The 23,220-nt window shown below is 43.9% G+C and overlaps 1 protein-coding gene across 6 annotated transcripts in view; it reads left to right on the top strand.

Moving 5' to 3' along the window:
- The window catches only part of LOC146966280 (partitioning defective 3 homolog), a 372,282-nt gene extending 357,356 nt beyond the window's left edge, over positions 1-14,926 (top strand). For 3 of the 6 annotated variants that reach the window (XM_085762582.1, XM_085762580.1, XM_085762578.1), the window contains 2 exons: positions 6,651-6,793; positions 14,371-14,926. In XM_085762582.1, the coding sequence (XP_085618708.1) occupies positions 6,651-6,793; positions 14,371-14,782 (555 nt within the window). In that variant the 3' untranslated portion in view covers positions 14,783-14,926. The remainder of the gene's footprint in view (positions 1-6,650; positions 6,794-14,370) is intronic. The other 3 variants (XM_085762581.1, XM_085762576.1, XM_085762579.1) reach the window with 3 other exon arrangements.
- Positions 14,927-23,220: the final 8,294 nt, after the last annotated feature.

The following is a 23,220-nucleotide window of genomic DNA, read 5'->3' as shown; positions in this document are numbered from 1 at the left end:
TGGAAAATCACCGTGAGCGCCGACATCTTACACCACTGTTTTCTTAATAGCTCTTTTTACCCGTTCTCGCTGTCAGAATGAGATGTTAACTGTTTGTTCAGAGCTGAGCAGTCTGTCTGTCGGAGTCTCTGAGCTCCTAATTGCTTGTGACTGTTGACATTGTTGAACGTACCCCTGCTATTCTACACTGCTAAGAAGATATAGGGCCGGCCCGGGAGTATTCAAGTATTTTATTAGCTCCCTTTCATGTTATTTCAGTCCTGAGAACAAGGATCCACAATAGCGGAGCTTGTTAGCAAAGATACAGACGCGCCCATGTTATGTGTTGACACTGATTAGATGTAGTCAAAGGAAATCCTGCCTTAGTGTCATCCAACAGCTAAATGGATATGGCTCTATTTGAGATAGATGGGGCCAAGCACTTAAACATGGAAACCAAAGGAAAATATATGTAAAGCAATAGAGGGTAAAAATATGAAGTGATACATTTATTTTGGAAGTGTTGGTGAGGAGAAGAAAGAAAAAAAGAGCCTTTCGTGTGTCTGAGTGGAAGCAGGAAAAAGAAGTGAAATACATCAAGTAATAAACTCTTATTCCACATTCATGGTTTCCATTTGAACTGAACGATTATGAAACTGAAAATATACCTCTCAGAGAATGAACTCTGCATCTGTGGATTCCTGGATTGTAGATAGACTCGCAGAGTTTGGACTCAGACTGAAAAACATAACCTCGTAGCCGTGTTTTCTTTTCCTGCAGAAACTGATACCTGTTCCCTTTTTTTAAAATTATTTTTTTTTTTCAGCCATCGCTGAATGTTGTTCACAGTGATGGAAGTCAAACCTGCCTGACCTCCAGTTTTCTTTTTTTTTACCGATCAAAACATTCAGTGAAAAGTGACTGTAAACAGGAAAAGGCAAAGATGCTCCAGCCGGCAGTTAAATGCCTCCCACATGAGCGTCTTCAGAGCTGCACTTTGAGGCACTTTGTCCCTGAGCACTCAAGGTCGCGTCGTCGTGGCCTCCACACAGATCTGCAGAGCACGAGCAGCTGCGAGTATCTCCGGGCATGAGTATGGTGTTATTTACACTGCATAAGAACAAACCGCAGCAGCTCAGATTTTACTCGGCCGCTGATAGAAGGGATTAAAGCAATATTGAGAAAACAATATCACCTCAGGGTGCATTTAGTAGCGGTTGGTGCTTACAGTATAATCGTATCATATGATCTCCATTAGTAGATGCAGTCCACACAGTCGCTCTGTAGATTTTCAAATCTCCAAATGTTAACGATGCTCTGCTGCTTCTGGTCTTTGCTTTGTTGTGACATCACAAAGTTACAGGAAGTCCTGGCAGCTGGTTTTAAGGCTCAGTTTCTTAATACAGTAATTTCTCTGTGGACTGAGGCTTTGATACTTTGACAGTGTAAATATAGAACTTAGCTGCTTTATAATCAAAAAAGACATGCATGTGCTCCTTTATATAATATTGTCCCTTTAAGAATGACCTATATAGCTCTATTATCGTTCAAGTTCAATTTAAGCTATGTTTTTTGTGTCGTCATTTGACTGATTACCCAATATCCTCATGGTCCACTGCTGGTTTACAAACTGCTGTTATATATTACCTCTTAAAAAAACACAGTGGAAAAAACAGATAATGTGCGAGAGGATGATCATAATGAGGAACAGGAACAGAGGGAGCGTTTGGAGCAGCGTGAGGTGTGAGGCTCCCTCCCTGTGGGTTTGACCCCAGCTTGTCTCTGGGGTGTCGGAGAGCGAGCTCAGGTATGTCCGCTCCAACACCTGTAATGATAATGCTGGGGTCAGTCCTTGAACCTGCAGCCCCCCCCCCCATCCCCACCTCGAATGAAATAATGACCAGCAGGACACGAGAAGTCCTGTCTATCACGTAGCCCCGAGCCAACATACACAATTAGAGCTGGCATGTTTTCTCTCCCTCCCTCGCTGCTGCTGCTCTGTGAGAGGGGATTTCCAGATGTTCATCATAAAGCCGCTTCGTATTTTCCAAAGAGTTGCCTTTTTCTCTTTCTCTCCCTGCGTCTGAGGCAATAAAATCAACTTGTGCTGTTGGGTTGAACCAATGAGCATGACCACACAGACGAGTTCTAGCGCCATGCTGGTACCTTGGATCAAACACACCAACAGCAGCTTGTAAAGCCCTTTATTTATGTGAATTCTTTTGATTTTATTATCGCTCTATCTCCTGCTACCAGGATACATGCGTCCACAAGCATTTGTTATGTTTACACAGAACTCTGCCTCCTCTGAATCTGGTGCTTTTGTGTCAGAGGGCGTCTGATTGCGATCACGAACTCTTTCCTATGCGATCATGTGAAGAATAAACCACTTTTAGCTGCAGTCACTTGACTTCCCGGGGGGCTAAGGGTCGGAGTTAAGGAAATATAGCTCTGTGCCATGACAGTGTGGGAGCCCTCGGCTGCATAACCACTCAAACAATACACAGACTGTGTTGAGTTGATGCTGCAAAGACAAACCTTATCTTAACTTTTTCCATAAAAACAGAAAATTATATTAACTCAACACATTCTTACAGCATAAATGTCAAAACTCTTTAAATATCCCATATTTTACATGTGTTTTATATCACGTGTTGATCCTTAAAAGGATATATTTGTTGTTTCAAGAACTAAATACCGTCTCAGTGTAGTTTTGCATCTCCTCTCTCAGCTTCTCTCTGGAGCTCTAGTAACAACAGGTTGGTGTCAGCCAATCAGAAGACAAGACAATTAGACGCTCTCTTCTGATTGGCTGGCTGATGTCTGTCAACAATCCAATAAAAATAGAGCAGATTTCAGGTAAAGTACTCAGAGAAACCAAATCATAAAAGGTTAGGATGTTAGATCCAGGCGATGAATGTTTTGTTGTGACATCACAAAGTGACAGGAAGTCCTGACGGCTGGTTTTAAGGCTCAGTTTCTGAATACAGGCTGTGTGTGTTTCTCTGTGCACTGAGGATTTGATACTTTCACAGTATTAATATAGAGTCTAGAGCTGCTTTATGATAAATAAAGATGTAGACATCTAACTTTATAAATTATTGGATCTTTAAAGGAAAAGCATCACATAATCTAGGAATAGACTAATCCTCTCCTCATTCTGAATTATACCCTGAGGGTTTTTGTTGTTTTTTTGTGCTCAGGCTATGATCCGTCCTCTTGCTTCCATCTCAAAGAATTTAGCATCACTGTACAAGCTGCAACAAATTATGCTGCTTTTGTTTATTCTGGCCGATCTTTTGTCCAGCCTCCCTTTCAGTTTGCTACGCTACGCTACGCTCATGCTAGCTGTGAAGGCTGCCTGTGTAAATTGTGGATAAGTGCCGGTCAGTCAGGCATGGTTTACTGATCTCATGATTAACACACCACCACCTCCTCCGCTGTGAGCAGTTGGACGTGCTGACATGTTTGAAAAGTTAAAGTTCGTGATAAAGATTGTGCAACAGATTTTTTGTTTCATCACAAATACACGATGTTGTTGCCAAATCGGAGATAAAACACACATGTGCACTCACGAACGTACCTGCACAGATGTATGCATGCCTACAGTATTTCTATTGCACTCTATTGCTTAGCGAGATACCAAACTGTGCTAACAGATAAGGCCAATAACAAAGAGAGGAGAGGGGAGCAAAGTGATTACACTGATATTTTTCAGCACTATTACCTCACGCGGATATCTCCCCCTGCAAGAAATGAGGCTGCTACATTTTGTTCTGGCTTTCCGTGCGTGCTGCGGAGTCCTAAAGTGATATGGAGATAACCAATCCAACCTCCCATTCAGCATGGTTTCCTGGGCCAAAGACCGGGAAATGGCAGACCACACTGCGTGCTCTCAGATGGATGCTCTGCCCAGAGCTACACACCCTAGCAACCACAAATGGACTGGGCTTGCTTATAATAAATTGGCGGAATTGGGTCGACACAAGGACTTAAAGAGAGAATCATTACCCAGCTGGGCTTTTGTCAGGATGTGGCGTTTCGCTGCCATTCTCTGCTCACTTTCGTCTCGTTTTCTATCTGCCCATTAGCGACGTAAATGCCTTCCATATGGCTGTTTGTGTGTATGTGTACAGCACGGGCCGCCCTCTTAAAAACTGTTCCCTATGCTGCGGCCTACAAATATAGCATTATGAGGAATGTGGGCAGTGGAGCCATATGTTTGGTGCTGACCCATCACAGCAACCTGCTTTGATATCTAAAAGGTCTGTGAGCAGCTCTGCACCAGGCAGCGTCACACCTCGGCTGCTCTCGCTTATGTGTTTTTGAACTTTTACAGCTCAGCTCCATCCCAGCTGCTTCCCCCCACCACCCCACACCACACCACACCACACTCCCCCCGGATTTTTGATAGCTGCAAATAATTTTCATAATTATGTCCCCCTCCTCCTGGCTCTCACCGTCTGTGAACGCTCCCATGTTTAAACAGGTGGGGAGTTATTTTCTTCTCCCTGCCTTTTGTCTGTGACACCACCGAGGAAACAAGGGGAGGGGATAAAAGCCGCGCCGTATTGACATCATTTTTCACATTATTGGATAAAAACGAACACGCAAGTCTCCTTTGATTTGATTTCAACAAATGTCATGTTTTATATGGCATTGTATTCCAGAGCCTAACATGGAATAATCTGATTCTCCTTCCCTGGATAATGCCATTACACTGACTGATTTTCTCTCCTGGCTATTTCTCATGCATTTCTTCTTTGGCATGGAGTCATCCAGCCCTTAAACTGCTCGCTTTCAAACCGGGAACGTCGAACTAAACCTCCGGATTCCTCACCACTTCCTCTCACACCGCGTTAAAAACTTCAAGTGTGCGTGACTAATTATTTTCTCACCAGCACGTTTTCTCCTCCTTTTCCTTTATACAGTTCATATGATATTGGTTTATGTACCGCTGCTGCTGCTGCTGCTGCTGCTGCACTCAGTGGGTGTTGTTCCAGCAAAACCCGATACACCAGAGTCCAATTTGACCTCAGCAATGCAATGCAGAAGACTGTTATGTTTTTTAAGAAACTTGGAGGTCTTGAGAACTTGCTATTGACGCTGAGTGAAATGTAATTGCGTTGTTATTGCAGCTGTCCAAGTGAGGAGGAAAGCAGCAATTTCACCCAGACAAGATATTTCCCAAAAAGACACTTTTCCTGACAGCTTTTCCATACGCCAACCCACCTTTAGCCCATCATGTACTATTACCCCTCGTCTGCCGCCAGCCCCACAAACAAACAAACACACACACGCAGTTTCCAAATTAGAAAAAAAAAATCTCTTTCCAAGCTTGAAAACACAGATTCTTTCAAGCTTTAAAACTCAGCTGACCAGTAAAATAGTCCAAATTATTGCTTCATATTTACTTAAGCGGAAATTTATGCACACGAGCTCCACCACCTGCCGACCACATTACCGTCTCAGCCTTATGAAAACTGACACTTGGTCAAACCACACTCATAACACCTCCTCAAGCTCGCCTCCATTTAATTGGCTTGTCATGTTTTTTCATCAGCCGGCTCTTTAGCAGTGCGCTGGTGCTGAGGGAGATGATATCTCCATGTCAACGCCGCTGATGATCAGACAATAAACACACGCGCATACACACACTCTGGCGTGGGGGTTTAGTGATGTGCAGTGGAGTCGCACGCAGATCTGTGGAGTAAAGCAGTGACTGGTTCTACTCTAAGCTAAAGATAGTGCACTAATGGATGCTACTTCATTTATAAGGTTTACATGCTGCTTACTCCTAACGCCCATTTCATTCTGGAGGACTGTGGTGTAGATTATTTAAAAGCAGTTAGTGTAGTAGTTGTAAGAGCCACTACAGCTGCACATCCATCAACAGAAACTCAGTCGTTAAGAGGAAGATGCGATGCTACTGTCGCCAATGTTATTTATATTTGTGAACAAGATTGTGGAGTTGCTTTTTATGTTTAATATTTGTCATGTAATCTTTCCTTCGTGTTGTCCTCATTTAAATGTCATCTCCAGTCCCTACTATCATTAGTATGCAAATGAAGATAGTAATTTCATGCTCTTCACTCTTTTTGTACATTGTTTGGACACTTAGACTTACAGACAGGCTAAAGAGACATGTGCCTGTGCTGTAATTGAGCATTCATCTCTATTATTATTTCTTGAAATGAAATAAAAACAACCTCAAAAAAACAAAAAAGAAATCAGCGTTGTTAAATAAAGCTCCGATCAGAGTTGTTGTGAAGGTCGTATTCAAGCGTTAAGTGTTTCATAACAACCGAGGCTTTGTAATTGACAGAGAGATCGTATCGTTGGTGAATTAAGCATAAAGAAAATTAATTAAACTTTTCATCCGGTGGCACAGGTGCATTGTCATCATGCAATCACACCCTCTAACAACCAGCTCCCCTGACGGCAGCTCTAAACACAGGAGGCATCACACTGTCAAACCACCTGCTGCGTTGAGGGACGACTATTCCATCATCCGAGTGTGTGTGTGTTTGTGTTTATGTGTTTATGTGTATGAGTGAGTGTGTAAACAGGCAGGTTTGTTTTGCCTCCAAAGGCAGAAGTGTTTGACTTTACCTCTACATTATCTTGACTGTGTGTCTCGTCTCTTCTCGTCTCGTCGCTGGACGTTGCAGGTGGGAAACGGGACAGAGACACAGAGTGGACGTCACTCCGTCACCGTGGAGACTCAGGTCCAGAAGCAGCAACAGCAGCAGCAGCAGCAGGACGAAAGAGACGGTTTCCAACAAGCTCAGAGACAGTACAGCTCGTTGCCACGGTGAGACCTCCTCCTCCCTCCTCTCCTCCTCTCCTCCTCTCTCCCTCTTCCTGCCCGGTCTGTGACTTATCACGTCCATCCTGCCCTTTCTCAACCTCTTCATTTGACTTTTTCGATTTCCATCAATTTCTTCTTCCGCCCTTCCCCCCCCGCCCCTCGCTTCAGCGCGTATCTCTCCGGCTACAAAGTCAATCACCACAAAGCCACTTTCAACTCGTCTCCAGACATTTAAATGATTCTTAACAAAACTCTTTGAATGAAATCATTTAATGTGATCGCTCTGAATTATTTGACTGATATGCACCTTCATTAAGTCAATGTTGACCCTCTGGAAGAAGTGACTTTGTCGCAGACATCAGACCCCCCACCCTCCCTCCTTCCAACTCTTTATCGTTAACAGCTCTAATATCGTGTTTTTTAAAGGGAATTTTCTCTCGCCTTACACAGCTTGAGTTCAGAGCTACAAACGCTGCACTTTATCTTCGCCGTCATCCTGTTTCGATTCTTTTGCATATTTTGTCAAAGAGATGCCAATAAAGCTTTACCATATCTAACATCTTGAGGCCTTCGGGGGGGGCGAAGGGAGTTTTAGTATCACTATTTGCATTTCCCTGCCACGGCTCTGTAAAGCGCCTTCACCAATCCTCTGCAGCTTTCTAATCGCTCTTTAATGTCGATGCAAATTGCAAAGCGAAGCCGCTGCTGGTGAAGAATTTCCCCGTGTTTAAAGAGAGAGTCACTAACTTTGAGTGACTAACACGGGGTTTTAAAGTTAGTAATAAAATAAACATCATTTCCTTCCACATTAGAAGTAATCCAGTGTGAGTTTTTTTGTGTGTTGAATTATACAGTATGTACGGTTCGTTCTAAAATGCTTAAAGTGAAGTCGGATTTATTTAAGTTTTGCTCCTGTGCCAATTTAAACACAAGACCGAACACTTAATGTGTGTATATACAGTGCAGTATATATATATGAGTGTGTGTGGTCTTTTCATTCAGGGGGGAGTCCACTCTGTCCCTCCCTTCCTCTTTTCCTCCGCTGTCTCTGACCAGGTCGATTAAAACATGTTCCTCGTCTGGATGTATGGATTTGTGTGATCCACATGGGCCACATGTGATCAATGTGGTCTGTATGAGCCAGACCAATCCATACATTCCCTTCATAGGTGTCATCTGCCTGCATCTCATGCAATCTGGCATTTTCCCCCCAAACCCCCGGCCCCCACCCCTCCTCTCTCGCTAAAGCCACTTCTCTTGGGAAAGTTTGGTCTAGCCGGGCCCGAGGAGCCCAGCCGGGAGCGGCCTTTGATATGCATTCCTCTCATAATCTCATAGCTCGTCTTGTAGCAAAGAGTCGCATGAGCTCAGGCTTGACATTTGACCCCGGCTCAGGCTTTTTAGAGCTGGTGGCGGAGCTGCGGCTGCTCATTAAAGAGCTGAAGACTTACATCCCCAGATTAATAACCACAATTCCCTCTAACCCCGACCAACCTCTCCTTGGAACCCCTCCATCCTGTCGTCCGCTTCCAAAACAGGAAGCCTGAGCAGTGAGCCGTTCAGCCAAAAGGGGACACACACACACACATTCACAGACACACATACACACACATTCACAGACACAAAAACTCCTTTCCCAAAGAGGTTCCAGAAGAAGAAGAAGAAGAAGAAGAAGACGTGGTAGCTGGTTATCTGATGACGGCCAGGCTTAGCGGGCTGTCTGGGATGTGAGGGCTGGAGCAGCGCTAATGAAGGCTTGTTGTGGGAGCAGGATTAGCTGTGACAGGCAGTGGAGGGCGAGAGAGGGAGAGCCAGGAGAGGAACGAGTGTGTTAGTAGGAAAGAGAGACCACTGATTAGCCTGAAAGAGACGCACACTCGCACACAAAGACACACAAACACACACACACACGAATGCGGTCAAGATTAGACTCTTAACTGCGGCCTGCATGGGTGAACTGCCAGTAGCTTCCCCCCCCCGTACACCCAACAATGTTGTTCCACGCTATAAAGAAAACATTATTCCAGATTGGTGGACAATTTATTTGTATAATATCAAAGCGATGGCTCCTTTGCCCATTGCATACATTTGTTTTATTCCCCTAATCATTTTGAATCTACGTGTGTGTGTGTGTGTGTGTGTGTGTGTGTGTATGAGTATGTGTGTGTGTGTGTGCTAGTTCTCCTCCTCCTCATAAACTCTGATTCTTCCCAGCTGTTTTAAAGAAACACACAGCGGCCGCAGATTTTTCTGCGAGCCAACTTCCTGGCTTTGTTTGTTATGTTCTGTCATTCTAAATTTACCCCGTTCTCTGCCATGATGTATTTTCCCATCCCCTCCCCTGCGTAAATGTAACTAATCTACTCCGTGACATGTTCTGGCGCAGGAGTAGAAGTGATAAGAGACCGAACCCCCCCCCTACCGACGCATCAATCATTCAACATTCCTGTGGAACAATGCCATCGCTGCTCTCTCTCTGCCTCTCATTGCCGCCAAAGACTTTCCCCTTAAATCTTAAATCTCCGCTTTTCTACTTCTCGGATCTACTTTAAAAAAAGAAAATAAAAAAAGAAAGGTTCAATGCAAATGGCTGCCGTGTGCAACAGGCGTCCTGCGATTCCAAACAAGGCGGCTCCCTCGTGAGCGGCGCTGGCTGCTCCCTAAGCCAGAGCGGGGTGTAAATGCATGGCGGCTCGCCCAGACACCGAAAAACCCAGATTCGGAGCATGTGGTGGGGCTCTTTCTGCAGTCTGTCCCTGCAGCTGCCCCTCCGCCAATTACCCCCCTCTCATACAAGCACATACACACACATGCACACATGCAAGGAAACATAATGTATTTGTTTGACACATAAATGCATACACATTTGTCCATGCGTGCATAAATGTAAGACTTGAACTCACAAGGACAAACACAGTCACATTACATGGCCATGTGCTCCGGCCCCTCCCCTCCCCTTTGGATACTGTAGTGTGGACCACAAAGGGCCTCCATTAGTGATGCTGTGGGATTTTTATTACAGTGACTGGGATAAATCAACCTTTTGAGTTCAAGTGGTGAGAAAGTAGAAAATAGAGTCATTTACGATCTCAGCTTTGCCTTCGCCGCGCCGAGTCACGCTCCACACAAGGGGTTAATTGGAGTCCTGATACTGATACTGAGCTCTCGCCCATTGATATCAATGTTATCCTGTAAAGCTTGAAGCCTGGATGTGGCTGCATTATGCTTTAATTATGCTCCAACCTTCACAGAGACTCTGTTTATTTACATTTTTATGCATAATCTTCTATCATTTTCTGTATATTGGAATCAGCTGTAATCGCTGGATTTAAACCATTCATACAGAGCGATGATCGTCGTGAGCAGATGGTTTATTATCAACAGTCCCACACAGTGGATCCACAAGTGTCTCTTCATATCTGCTCTGGGCCAAACTTGTACTCGGCAGCGACTGACATCGTCTCTGTAGCTCCAGTGTAACCGCTTCACGTCAGCTGTAAATCAAGCTGAGGAGAATTTATAGTTTTTTTTTTTACTTTTGGTTCTGTCGTATAAATCATCCAAGTCATTTTCTCCCTGTGGAGCCACAGCACTGTAAACACAACATGAGAGAGTGGATCCGTTCACTTCATTTAAAGGTTTCAGGTTTTTTTTTTTTTTTTGAAAAAACAAAATAGTTTGACAGCAAAGGCACAAAGTCCTTTGAGCGATAAATGGGCCCGGTCTTCGTCGTTTGTTCCTCTGTGGAATGAGACCCGTCTGGAAAAAGAAATGCCGGCGTTGTGACCTTAAAAGCCGAGCGCCCGTGAACTCGAAAGCCTCTTTGAGCGCGCTGTGGGTCAGTGAGGTGTGAATGGGATTTCTCTTAGCACCCCGGACACAAAAGACACTGTCACAGGTCTTCCATCGCACGTCTGCCTTAATGGATCCTAATAATGGAGGAGCAGGCTTAACACTTCAGCCAGAAACCTGCCAATTCACGATGATGGCTTTCCAGGGACGGTTTTTGGAAGAGGCATGTATAGTGGAAGGCATGTGTGTACGGGAGATAATGTATCCATCTTCTGATCTGCTGTCAGTCTGAGGCCTCATCCAGACCATAGCGCTCTACATCCAGTCAACCAGGTGTTAACGGCTTCAGGAAAACATGTGTTCTGGTATTTATGATGAGAGCTGCAACAATTAATCGATTAATCGAACAATAATCGATTATGAAATTATTCGTCAACCATTTTGACAATCGAATAATAGTTTTTTGTAAGAAAAAAAGGGCAAATTCTCTGATTCCAGCTTCTTAAATGTGAATATTTCTGGTTTCTTTGTTCCTTTATGAGAATAAACTGAGTATCTCTTTGGTTTGTGGACAAAACAAGACATTTGAGGACGTCATCTTGTGGTTTGGGAAACACTGATTGACATTTTTCATAATTTGTTTAAAGCCCCACTTTTATTCCTCTTCGTCTTGTATGAATGAAACACAGCTTGTTGTTGTATCATGGGACAAAATCACAGCTCTCATTTAACATTGATTTTTTCATTGTTATTATCTTCCCATGCTCTTATTCAACATGTTTATTCTATTCACTTCACATGTCCTCATTTAACATTTTGTTTTGTTTTTCCCACCTGCTCCTGTTTAACATTTTGCATTTGTTTAGTTTTTTTTTACACATTTATGACGGTGACTCATCATAACAAGGAAAAACTTCTCAGTCAAAGCGAGAAAAAAAAAGAAAAAGAAAATTGGTTTAATTAACATCATTGAGAAATCAAAAGAGCATGGTAAATGCCGCCGTGTGTGACAACAGAAACTGGATGGAGGTGCTGTAGATAAAACACACAGGCCTCGGCTGCCAAAAAATGTTGCTTTCAAAGACTCGCTGGAGCAGAACGGTTCACCGCCGCTTCCTGCGCCGCCGCGTCTGTACATTAAATAAAACGTGAAGTCGACCGTGTCATTGAACAATGGATCCTATGAACAGAATCCTTAAGCTGAAATGTTCCCATTTGGTTAATTGGAGACATTATTCTCCGACACCAACTTCTTAACGTCAGACTCCGACAGCTGGGAAGTTGATGCACAAGCAGGTGCAGGTTGAGTCCACTTAAGACACTTTAAAGGGATAGTTCAACATTTTGGCAAATTTGCCCATTGCCATAATCGCTATAGTCATAGCAGTAGGTTGGTTACCTTTATTTGTCGGTGTAAGCTATTTTTAGAACGGCGGAGCAGAGCCGCGAGCTGCTCAGAGTTACGCTACGGAGGCTAAAGGACTTTCTTGGTTTCCCTCATCAAACTCATCAAATACTAAATCCCAAAACTCCAAAACGCTTTTGTGGACAAGTCGTGACCTGCACAATCACCACGCTATGAGATAATAATGGAACGTTACGAAACTGAGCCATTTTCGAGGTAAATACAGGGTAAATACAGAGTCTGCTTGCTGAAAAACTGTCCCTGAACGCAACGCGCATCAGCGGTTTTGCATGAATTTACCTCTAAAACAACTCTGTCTCGTAACGTTAGTATCTCATAGCGTGGTGATTGTGCAGCTCACAACTTGTCCATGACAGCGTTTTTGAGTTGTTGGGTTGTGTATTTGATGAGTTTGATGAGGGAAACCAAGAAATTCCCTTAGCCTCCATAGCGTAGCTCTGAGCAGCTCGTGGCTCTGCTCCGCCGTTCTAAAAATAGCTTACACCGACAATTAAAGGTAATGAACCTACTGTAATGACTATAGGGATTATGGCAATGGGTCAATTTGCCAAAATGTTGAACTATCCCTTTAATGCTGAAGGAGCCAGGGGATCGAACCGCCGACCCCCGCTCGGAAAGTTCTCAGTCACATTCAGGACCATGGAGAGCAGCTCTCAGTTGAATCATGGCTTCTTTCTTCACTTTAGCACCTGGTGACGCACAAACTCACTGACGTCCGCTGAAGCGACATAGTCATCAGATCCTGAGATGAGTCTGTTGCTCGCACAAACCTCCTACGAACCAAATCTGCAAGTTAATTCCCTAAGGTGTCAAACTTTATCATCATATCTATGTATGTTTCCTCTTTGCTGCTCTTTTTCTGTCCCTTGACCTTCTTAAATCTGCTCATCACAGCAGGGAACCAACTTTTTTTTTCCAACCAAGTGTCACCACCAGTGCTCTCACCTCTCAGTGCCATCAAAGCCAACAGCTCCTCTTTGAAATCCCCCTCTAAATATTAAAAAAACAGATAAGTGGAAAATGTCAGTGGACTCGTCGATAGCCAGCGATGTGTTTTTGAGTTTCACTGAGCCCTCGAACACATCCACGCTGCAGGTGTGTTTGCTTAAGAGAGGTAATCATCCTGTTCAAAGTCATCGGTGGTGAATTCCTCTAAAACCAGTGACTGTGCACTTCTCAAACACTTCCTGCACTTGTTTCCCTCCGTGGTTGAGTTAAAGTTTGGTTAGTAGTTCCAGTAGCATGGGAATATCTCAAGTGTTGTTGTGTTCTCCTGCAACAGTTTCACTGCAAATGAGGCATCTCGCTCTAGATTTACTGAAGGGTGAGGTAATGAACACGAGCTTATCGGTCCGTTCTTCATTCAAGTTGCGGTTTTCCACGTCAGACTTTCCACTTCAAGCTCTTTTGAGGGTGACAAAACAACAAAAGGCTTCTCTTCTGGCTTCCTGGAAATGTTTTTCCACCGATCAGAACACAGCTCGACAACCGACCGAGTCAAACCAGTTAAAGTTTGATTCGTATTTCCTGCCAATCAGTTCAGGATTCTGCAGTTTTTACTCCCCAGTGATTTGCCTACTTTTCTACTTAGACCTAAGTATCTGCCATTATGGCCCGAGTTCACGCTGTGCACACTGATACAGTCTGACAAAAATAGCATTAATTCTACAGATAAGAAAGTGAAATGTACATGTATTTTCTACGTGAAAGTCCGACCTATACAGCCGTCGGACAGATGTGGTTGATGAGTCCTGGTGTCGGCGCTGTCAGGCAGACTGAGGATGAGTCGAGGGCGGGTGATGCCGTGAGGCTGCCATTACCCTGTCTGTGCTGAAAGTGCACCCGTCTGCATCTCAACAAAAAAAAAGAGAAAAGGAGTTGAACGGATGAAAGCAGCCATTTTTCTCTGGGAGGTTTTAACATTTGTGTTTGTTTACAATGTGGAACTAATAGTCCTGCGGGCGTCTCAGCCTTCCTCCGTTTGTTTTCTGTCTCTTTTATGTCTCGGTCTTTATGTCAGTGGATTCAGTGTAATCAAGCAGCAGGCTATAACAGATCCCTCTTTTGCTCCACCCATGTTGCTTTCAGTATTTTAACTCAGCGCCGCCGCCGCCGCTGCTGCATCCCCCTTTTTAATCTCAAAATGTGAAAACAGTCACATTCTGTGCTGAAGTGCAGTTTCCTTTGAATTGCTCTTCAATAGCTCAGACCCAGAGGCCGATGCAGGAAAAAAACAAGCTTTTCTCAGCAGAGTTAAGCTCAATCTTCTCTTTGCTTCTCTTTAGACTCAGGTGCTGTTGAATGTGACTCTCTCAACCGCTGCTCGACTGGCCTCTTCTTCATTCTGTCTCTGTGTTTTCAGGCAACCCCACAAGAACCCCAGCACCTCGTCGTCCCAGGACTCGTGGGACAAGGCGTCAGAAGGACACCAGACGCCCAAGGACCCCCGCCACCACCCCCCATCCGTCCAGGGAGCTCGTAACGGCTACCTGGGAACGTCCAACTTCAACGCCCGTGTCCTCTTAGAGACTCAGGAGCTGCTGAGGCAGGAGCAGAGACGCAGAGAGCAGGAGGCCAACAAGTCCAGGCCGCCACCGGCACAGGAAGCCCAACCCGGCGGCGGCAACATCTACGACCACGCTCCGGCCCCCGGCCCCACCCCACCACCTCAATCCAAGGGCCCCTACAGGCAGGACGTGCCCCCGTCTCCCTCCCAGCTCGCCAAGCTCAGCAGGCTTCACGGCTCGGAGAAGGGACGGCCGTTCTACTCCTGAGAGGAACCGGGAACTGGACTGTGGTGGTTTTTATTAAGTGGGACTGATTGTACGGAGCTTTAACAGGGAAATATACAAAGAGGGCAATAAGTGTTTTGTTGTTGTTTTTATAAAATGCTGGGAAATGTTCATATAAAATGTTAATATTTAAAAAAAGAAAAGAAAAAAAAAGATTTTTTATGATATGAACCATGAATCCTTTTTAGCTGCAACCACAGAGGAATGATTTAAAGGGATAGTTCAACATTTTGGCAAATTGACCCATTGCCATAATCCCTATAGTCATAGCAGCAGTTTGTCGGTGCAAGCTATTTTTAGAATGGCGGAGCAGAGCCGTGAGCTGCTCAGAGCTACGCTACGGAGGCTCATGGGATTTCTTGGTTTCCCTCATCAAACTCATCGAATACACAATCCAACAACTCCAAAACGCTCTGGTGGACAAGTTGTGACCTGCACATTCACCACGCTATGAGATAATAACACAACGTTACCAGACAGAGTTGTTTTAGAGGTAAATACAGAGACTGTTTGCTGAAAAACTGTCCCTGAAGGCAACGTACATCAGCGGTTTTGCCTTCAGGGACAGTTTTTCAGCTCTGAGCAGCTCGCCACTCGGCTCTGCGGTTCTAGCTTGCACCAGCAATAAAGGTAACAAACCTACTGCTAAGACTATAGCGATTATGGCAATGGGCCAAATTGCCAAAATGTTGAACTATCCCTTTAAGATGTTTTATGGTCGACCAATGGAGATGATCTAAGTTTCAAAGTGCCTTCTAGTCCACTGATGGTTCGCCTCAGCCCTGTGCCGACATCACAGCCATCGCTACGTCACCGCCCGTCTGACCTAAACACCATAAACCTCAAACACACGACCCACGGCCCAGGCATGTTTGTCCTCCACCCGGGTCCCGGTGGGGGTGGGAGTGGGAGTGGGGGGCGGCTTGTGTGAATCAGGCTTATTTTTTGCTGTTTGTGTTGGAGACTCTGCTGTACATGTGTGTGTGTGGGTGTGAGCTGCTGGCAGGAGATGGCATGTAGTGACAGAGCGTGGAGGTTAAGCAGCTTGTGTGAACTGTGGAGTCAGAGCTGTGGGCTTTGAGCATGACCACTCACCCCCACCACCCCCCTACCACCTCGCCTCCGCTCAGAAACGTCCCTTTTGGTTTGCGATACACAACACAACTCTGAGTCTGTGTCCTCCTTCCAACCCCCTCTTGTATTTAATATGATAATCCTGAATTCTCTGTTCCTCTCTGCCGGCTGCTTTATCTCTGCTCCCTCTCTCTTCTTCACATTGTCACCCTCGCCATACGGCACTCTCAGCGGAGGAGCGCACTTTTTAAGATATCCTTTACTCACTCGCCACCCCTCCCCTCCCCACCCGCCTCCTCTCTGGGAATCCAGAAGTATAAACGGGGTCAGGTCTGGGTTATTAATTAATGTAGCTCATTAAAAATGAATGCACCCTATTGTGTGTGGGTGTTTGTTGTCGTGTGTGGTGAGGAAGGAGTAAGAAACAGCGACCTTGCCGGCCGGCCAATGCAGCAACGCGGCTCTGGCCTCGGCCTGACTTTGAATGATTCGTGTGTAACCTGAAGCCTGTCGGACCTGAGGTGTGTGAGCTGCTCCCTGCTGCATATTTCATCAGGGCGGTTAGTTACGTGGGAAACCACACGGGCCCGGCAGTGGGTGGCCTCACTGAGGGACCGTCTGTCCTCAGAGCTGATACAATGGAGCTGATTTTGTTTTCTCCCTGTGATTGTGTCCATTGATAAAAAACCACTCGGGAGCTTTTTTTTTGGCATTCAATCGATAATGAGTTGTGCTGTGTGTGTGTGTATGTGTGACCCTGAGTGTGTGTGTTCATGTATTTCCACCCTTATAAGAACAATTATTTGAGCTTCATTTCTCAGTGATGACAATTTGTTAAATTTAATTCAGACTTGTCATTTGTTTGGTAACTTTTTTGGGGCCATTTTGCTTCGCTATGTTTTCAGGCTTCACAGAGAAACCTGGATACGTAGGTAACTGGAGATGCTGTTACTATAGTAACCTGGTTAAATCTGTGCATACATGTAGCAGATCAGTAATCTGTCTCCCTTACCTTACCTTGTTGAATATTAACTGTTGTTTTCACACACACCTTGCTGCTTCTGAGTTTCACAAATAGTAAATTATTTAGTGAAAAACTAGAAGTGGAGACGACGTTGTGTTGTGTCTGTTTCAGTTTAAGTCTGATCTTGATTTGCTTTGGACCCAGGGTGCATCACTGTACAGAACCTGCAGAACTTTCCCCCGTCTCACGTTTTTCTCATGCACATGTGCAGCTACACCCAAAACACTGATTAAACAAACCAGACTGTCCCACATCACTCACCCACAACACAGTGTTTGCTAGAGAAGATAAATCCAGACCAGCTGATACATTTCAGACACAAACGGGATGGTAAATTTGCTTAGTAATTAAACCCTGGATATTTGTATTATCTCTGCCATGTAAACAAACCTCTGAGCAGCTGCACCATGTGAAGCTAAATACTTGACATGGCTTGATATCTTGTAACTTGAGCAAGTATAGGCTACTGCATTTTTTAGATATCATTTATTTTAAATGGTGTCTACAGAGGAATCTCTACTCTGTTAGTGTTGTTTGATGTGGTTCAGACTGTTGCCTGAGGCTTCACATTTCACCACAGTGATGATAAAATAAAGTATTTTTTATTGGATTACGACGTTTTTACAGCGGCAGTTGCAGTATCTCAAGCTAGCAGCTAACATCAGCACCTAAGCTGGTGTTTTAGTAAGATGAGAGGCTGCAATGCATGATGGTCCAGCTTGTTTGATGTACATTTTGTTGTGCCTTGTGACAGTTTTGGACGAGGGTAGCCTATGATCTGAACGAAGCCCCGCCCCCAAAATTCTCTCATAATTATGTGAATTAATTAAATTAGCTTAGCAGGGGGAAGCTAATTTTAGCCTGTTCAGTTACAGTGCAAAACCAATGTGTGTTTTTTTTTGTAATTTCTCATCATTGCAAGTTATAAACGCATAATAATAATGTTTTTAAACCACTCAAAGTCATTTAAATTAAACATAAACGGTACACTGTGCACCTTTTAGCGACCAGTTGGCAATCTCCGGCTAATTCATCAGCAGAATTAGACTCCTGGTTACTATTATATAACAGTTAGAGGAGGTTAGGAGGGAGAGTCGATCGTGTGCTAGAGAGTTTATGGTGCAGAAAAATGAATGTGCATGTGTGTGTAGCTATGTGCTTCCTCACACCCAAGAGTATACAGTGAATATGGTACTAGTATGCTACCAAATTTCCAGCAAGTGTGTGCGAGTGTCTGAGTGTGTATGTGTGTGTGTGTGTTAGTGTAGGTGGACATGTGTTTAAGTGTCTGTGAACGCTGCCAGTAACTGGATGCTCCAATATGCCTATGAATATGTCTTGGCAGCCATATGAACCGCTTGGCTGGTGAGTGGGAGAGGAGCAGAGGAGTAGGAGGACGGGAGGCCTGACCTTGCAGATGATTCAGTCAATGGAGTAATCACAACTATTCCTGTGAGTCTGCAGTACAAACAGGAGGTTAGCAACACGCCTGCACTCCGCGCTCGCTCGCTGTCTCCTCTTCATCTTCTGCTTCTTTTCATTTATGGTTTCTTTTTTTTCTTCTTTTTTTAATTTACTTTCTGTCAGTTTCACATGTTTGTGTGTTTCTGTTGCAGAAATACTGGGTAGGACTTGGTTTTTTTGGTTTGTTTTTTTAGACAAAACGCAAAGACTCATGAAACATTTCACGACATTATACTGGGTAGGGTTTGTATGGATGAAAGTAGCTCCATGTGTGTCTGTGTGTGTGTATGTGTGTTTAAGGGGGGTCTACTCTGACGCAGCAGCTGTTTTAACTGATGTCCCTTGTTTTATGTGTCATCGTGGACTCGGGCGGGGGGAGGGGAGGAGACGTTCAAGGGGCTGAAATATCTAATGAGTTTTTTCTCTCTCTCCTCATATGCAAATTTGATAATATCCCATAATAATACATGTTTATTATTTGTGTTGTTTAATTAATGTTGTGCGTTGCCTCTGTGACACATGGATTCTTCCCATAAAGCTATTGTTTCGGGGGATTTTTTTTTTTTTTTTTTTAAATCCTGGGAGAAATGAGGAATATATTGTTATTGTTTCATTGTATTTTTACGACCATCCCTCATTGTGTTTTATTATCCACAATATGTTATTATGGTGGTAAAAAGATGACTAATATGTAAGCACAGTGCAATTTTCCTTTTTACAACAGTGTATCATTAAGAAGCGTCTCTGCCGTTCTCTGTACATACAATATATAAACTTTTTCAATGAATAAATTGAGGGTAGTTTGAATCCTTGTTACTTTAATTTCCCCTTCATTGTGTTGCTTTACCATTCACAAATGGTTTCTCTACTTGATAACACACTAGCGAAATAAGATGCATAATTGAAGGCAAGTAATGAATATCTTATTTCTTGCTGCTACCATGCGGCGTATTACTGATTTAAGAATTCAACATGAAACACTGTTCATTAAACTAACTCTTTTTTTCCCCTATTTCAATCATAAAAATTTGGTTATTCTCTTTCAGGACTATACATGTGTTTGAACTGCTAAACGTTTAGTCATCTGGGTGACAGATCCTTCCTCATGCTGTCAGCAGCTACAGTAAAAATAAAAGAAGGTAAGAGAAGACAGGAAGAGGTAGATTGTCTCATAAGCCGAGGAATGTCGGAACTAGTTGAACTTCTGCTAACACATGTTCAAAATGTGGCTCCCACGTTTTGTTGAAGCCGCCGTGAAAAAGTTATGATAAGAACTCATCCTCCTCTGTCTGTCCATCTTCTTTAATCTCGTCCCTGATAGGGTTTTTTGCCTTGAGCTGGCTGAACTTCTAATAACATCCTGTGATGACTGATGGCGATAAAGACAATAGTTAACTTTATGATGTTCAGGCCCTGCATCACAGAGAGCCACTGCCAAATCTGTCTTCATCCCTCAAGGAAGGGAGAGGAGGTCTTCACAAGAATCCGTCTGGTCACGGTGGAGAGACACGAGAAAGCACATGAATCAGGGATGAAGATGTCCACTTGGTGTCCCACCTGTGGGGATGGGGGGGGGTAAACTTGAGGGCACGTCTCATTGAAATGCAACATGAGACGAGGAGTCTGTCTTTCACTCCTTTTATTTCATACTGCAAAGAAACCCGTCGCTATCTTGACTTATCCACCTTCATATAAGGACACAGCTGACAAAGCTTCTCAGTAGCACTTTGCATAGTATACTGTATGAGGAGAATATGAGAGCGTTTGAAGCCATAGATTGCTGCAGGAAATGAGTCCGATACAACTTTGTTAACATATCAGACCTTCAGGTCTCAGGTTTTTTAATGGATTTCTGATAAGATGACTGTAACAAGGTTTTCAGATTTTATTCTACAACATAAGAAACATGATTTCTTTAAGCTTTTACACCCCAAAGAAAGCTTGCAGCTGCCACCTGACAACAGAGAACCAGATTGGATCCTGAATCTACTCACTTGAAAGTGTTATAAACATATTTTTTGCATAAATCTCAAAGCACAAACAAAAGTTTTTTGGCGAGTTAACTGAGGTGACGCTAATGTCTGGTTTAGCCTACAAAAAGACACAACCCTTACAGCACTGTATCAAGTTGAGGTATGTAAAAGGTTATCGTATGTCACTAAATAGTACAGTGAGGATCTGGTGTCCTACATTTAACACTAAAGATATCATACAGGCTACGATAAAATTCTCAAGTGTCGGTCTATAGAAAGGGATTTCCTCATGTGAGATGACACCATCACTACAAAACAGACACGGCCGATATAAATCCAGTCGATATATATCCACGGGCGTAACCTAACGCCACCAAAACACAATAGGTTTCATCCCAGCATGATACACAGCGCAGCATGTAAGCGAGTGGGTACTCTGCAGTATCAGCTTGCACCCGTTAACACTCTGAAGCCACAGGGAACACTAAAGCTGTCTTTGGCCCTCGCTCCGCTCTGTCCCCTCATTACTCACCTCCATAGAGCTTTTTTTTTTTTTCCATCATAATAATCTTTAATAAAAACCTTCTGAGATCTCCTGTGATCTACAGCAGACACTGTCATTGGGCCGGTTCCATTTCATTACTCCACTTTGTTCCTCTTGACCCCTGCAGGTCAAGTCCAGTAGACCCCTGTGCTGGCAAGTGCACGTATGTTGATATGAGAAGCAGATGGGATGAGTGTGAGCCGCTTGAATATAAAAACGCTCGACTCGAGGGATTTAGGAAGGGAAATCTTTTTTTTTCCTTTTTTTTTTACGCTCTTCCCGGTGTGGTGAGGTGAGGCAGCAGTCCCAGTCACCTGTTTTGGGTTGAGGAACCTGCCTCTCCCTCTGATCCCCCACTCTGCTGCCCCGCTGAGATTTTTTTTAAAAGAGGAAGCCGAGTGTGTTGTAGGAAAAACTGTGCTCATAAATCTTTGGCAGATGCACAAGAAAAAGCCAATTGTGGGAGGCTGACATGAACACACACACACATGTGCACATACCTGAGGGTTCTTCCCCAAAGCTCTGGGCAACATCTGGTGAGTGCGTGCATCTGAGGAGAGGCCAGCTAGTGTCTGTAATGTGTGAGGAGAGGAGGAAGGAGGGCTAATGTCTTTCACTCTCTGGACCATGGAAAGTGGTGCACTTGTGTGTGTTTGTGTATGTGTGTTTGTGTGTATGTGTGACACGGCGAAGGAGTCACAGATGAACTGGTTTACTGAAAAGAGAAGATGAGTAGATGGTGTGTTTACCAGAATGGCTTCACCTCCTCCTTTGTGTGAGTAATAATAGTCTCAGCTGGAGTCCGAGCTCTTTGTGCAGCCAAATATTTGCCAGTATGGAGGAGGTTTTTTTTTTTTTTTAGGCTGCAGGCCCACTCGTTGACCTTTAACCAGGGATGTGGAATTGATCTTACTGAACCGACATAAATCTGGAGAACTTCCTAGCATTCATAACATATGGATATAGGCTTGTCATTTTTCCACACATCTGTCATATTTTTACAAGACGGAAAAAATGATGACTCTCAGATTGATTCAAGCTGCATGGTTGTTTTGTCTTCAGAAAAGTAGATGATATATAACACAGAAGGGAGATCAGTTCAAGACAGAACATCTCACCTTATCATATGTAGTTTGTATGAGGTGGTACGGTATGAAGGTGAGCAAATTGGCTGCAGATTCTCTTGGGTTGACGGTTTAGTAATTCAAAACACCCCGAAACTCAGATTGTGTCAGAAAGGCGTGTGAAGATCCACTCGGACAGTTAACTGGACATCAGCGCTAGAAAACTGAAACCAGAGTTTTATTTTGGAAGTTCAGACCTTGGAAGAAATACAATGTTTTCTAGGATTTCAGGAGTCAGTTCAACTCCCAGATGCGGAGTGTTGTTCTACTGTTGTCTCCCGCCACAGATGAGCGATGAAAGGTCGAGGAACAGTGTGAACATCTGTGGGTTCCACGTGCAAAAAAAATAGGAAAACTCTTCTTCCTTTGTCTGCAGCGCTGTGAAGGTGAGAGTCCGTTCAAATGTGAGATCATAGTCAGGGCCGGCTCTAGCCATTTTGGTGCCCTATAGGCGAGATTACACCCAGGGACCCCCCCCCCCCCATACTGTATAATAATAATGATCATAACGATAACATAGCAGTGTATCTGTATGTCCCCTCTGACCCTGAGATACACAACACAACAGCAGTGGAATATACTGTATAAATAAAGTAATAGACAAGTGTAGAAAACAAGTTACAGTAAAATGAAATTTTGTGAAATCGCTTTTTGAGCATAAATGTTGTCTGTCATTCTATTTTCACCAAATGCATAGGTTTTGCTTTGCATTTAAATTAACATGGGGTTATTCTTTGTATTAAGAAATAATAGTACCAACTAAAAAATAGTGCAAGTTACACTTTTTTTTCTTTCCCATTTGTGGAGCTGGTGCCCCCTGGATGAATGGCGCCCTTAGTATTTGCCTATACTGCCTATGCCACAGATTGGCTCTGATCATAGTGATGTACAATGAAATATCAATAGTAAAAAACAAAATTGTCAGTTGCAGCTTTGTATATGATACGTTGTTGTTCTTTTTCCACAGATTATCCACCGTGCTGTGGTTTACATTCTGGGTTTAATCACCTTCACCCTGTTGTGAGATGGGTGAGCAAAGCCAGAACCACCCAGTGACCCTGCTGTGAGAAACCAGAGCTGTGTGTGTATGTGAGTGTGTGTCTGTTTGGCACATGTTAATCATCAACTGGAAGGTCACAGCGCCCAGCAGCTAATCTGCCTCAGCATCACTGATCCCAGCACACACCGTGAAATTAGGTCTCCTCGGGGCCAGAATG

This window comes from Trachurus japonicus, chromosome 20 (assembly GCF_045865225.1).
Source record: "Trachurus japonicus isolate A0001 chromosome 20, Traja_1.0".
Taxonomy (NCBI): Eukaryota; Metazoa; Chordata; class Actinopteri; order Carangiformes; family Carangidae; genus Trachurus; species Trachurus japonicus.
Note: the sequence above shows the minus strand (reverse complement) of the source record. Positions and strands in the feature narration are given on the sequence as shown.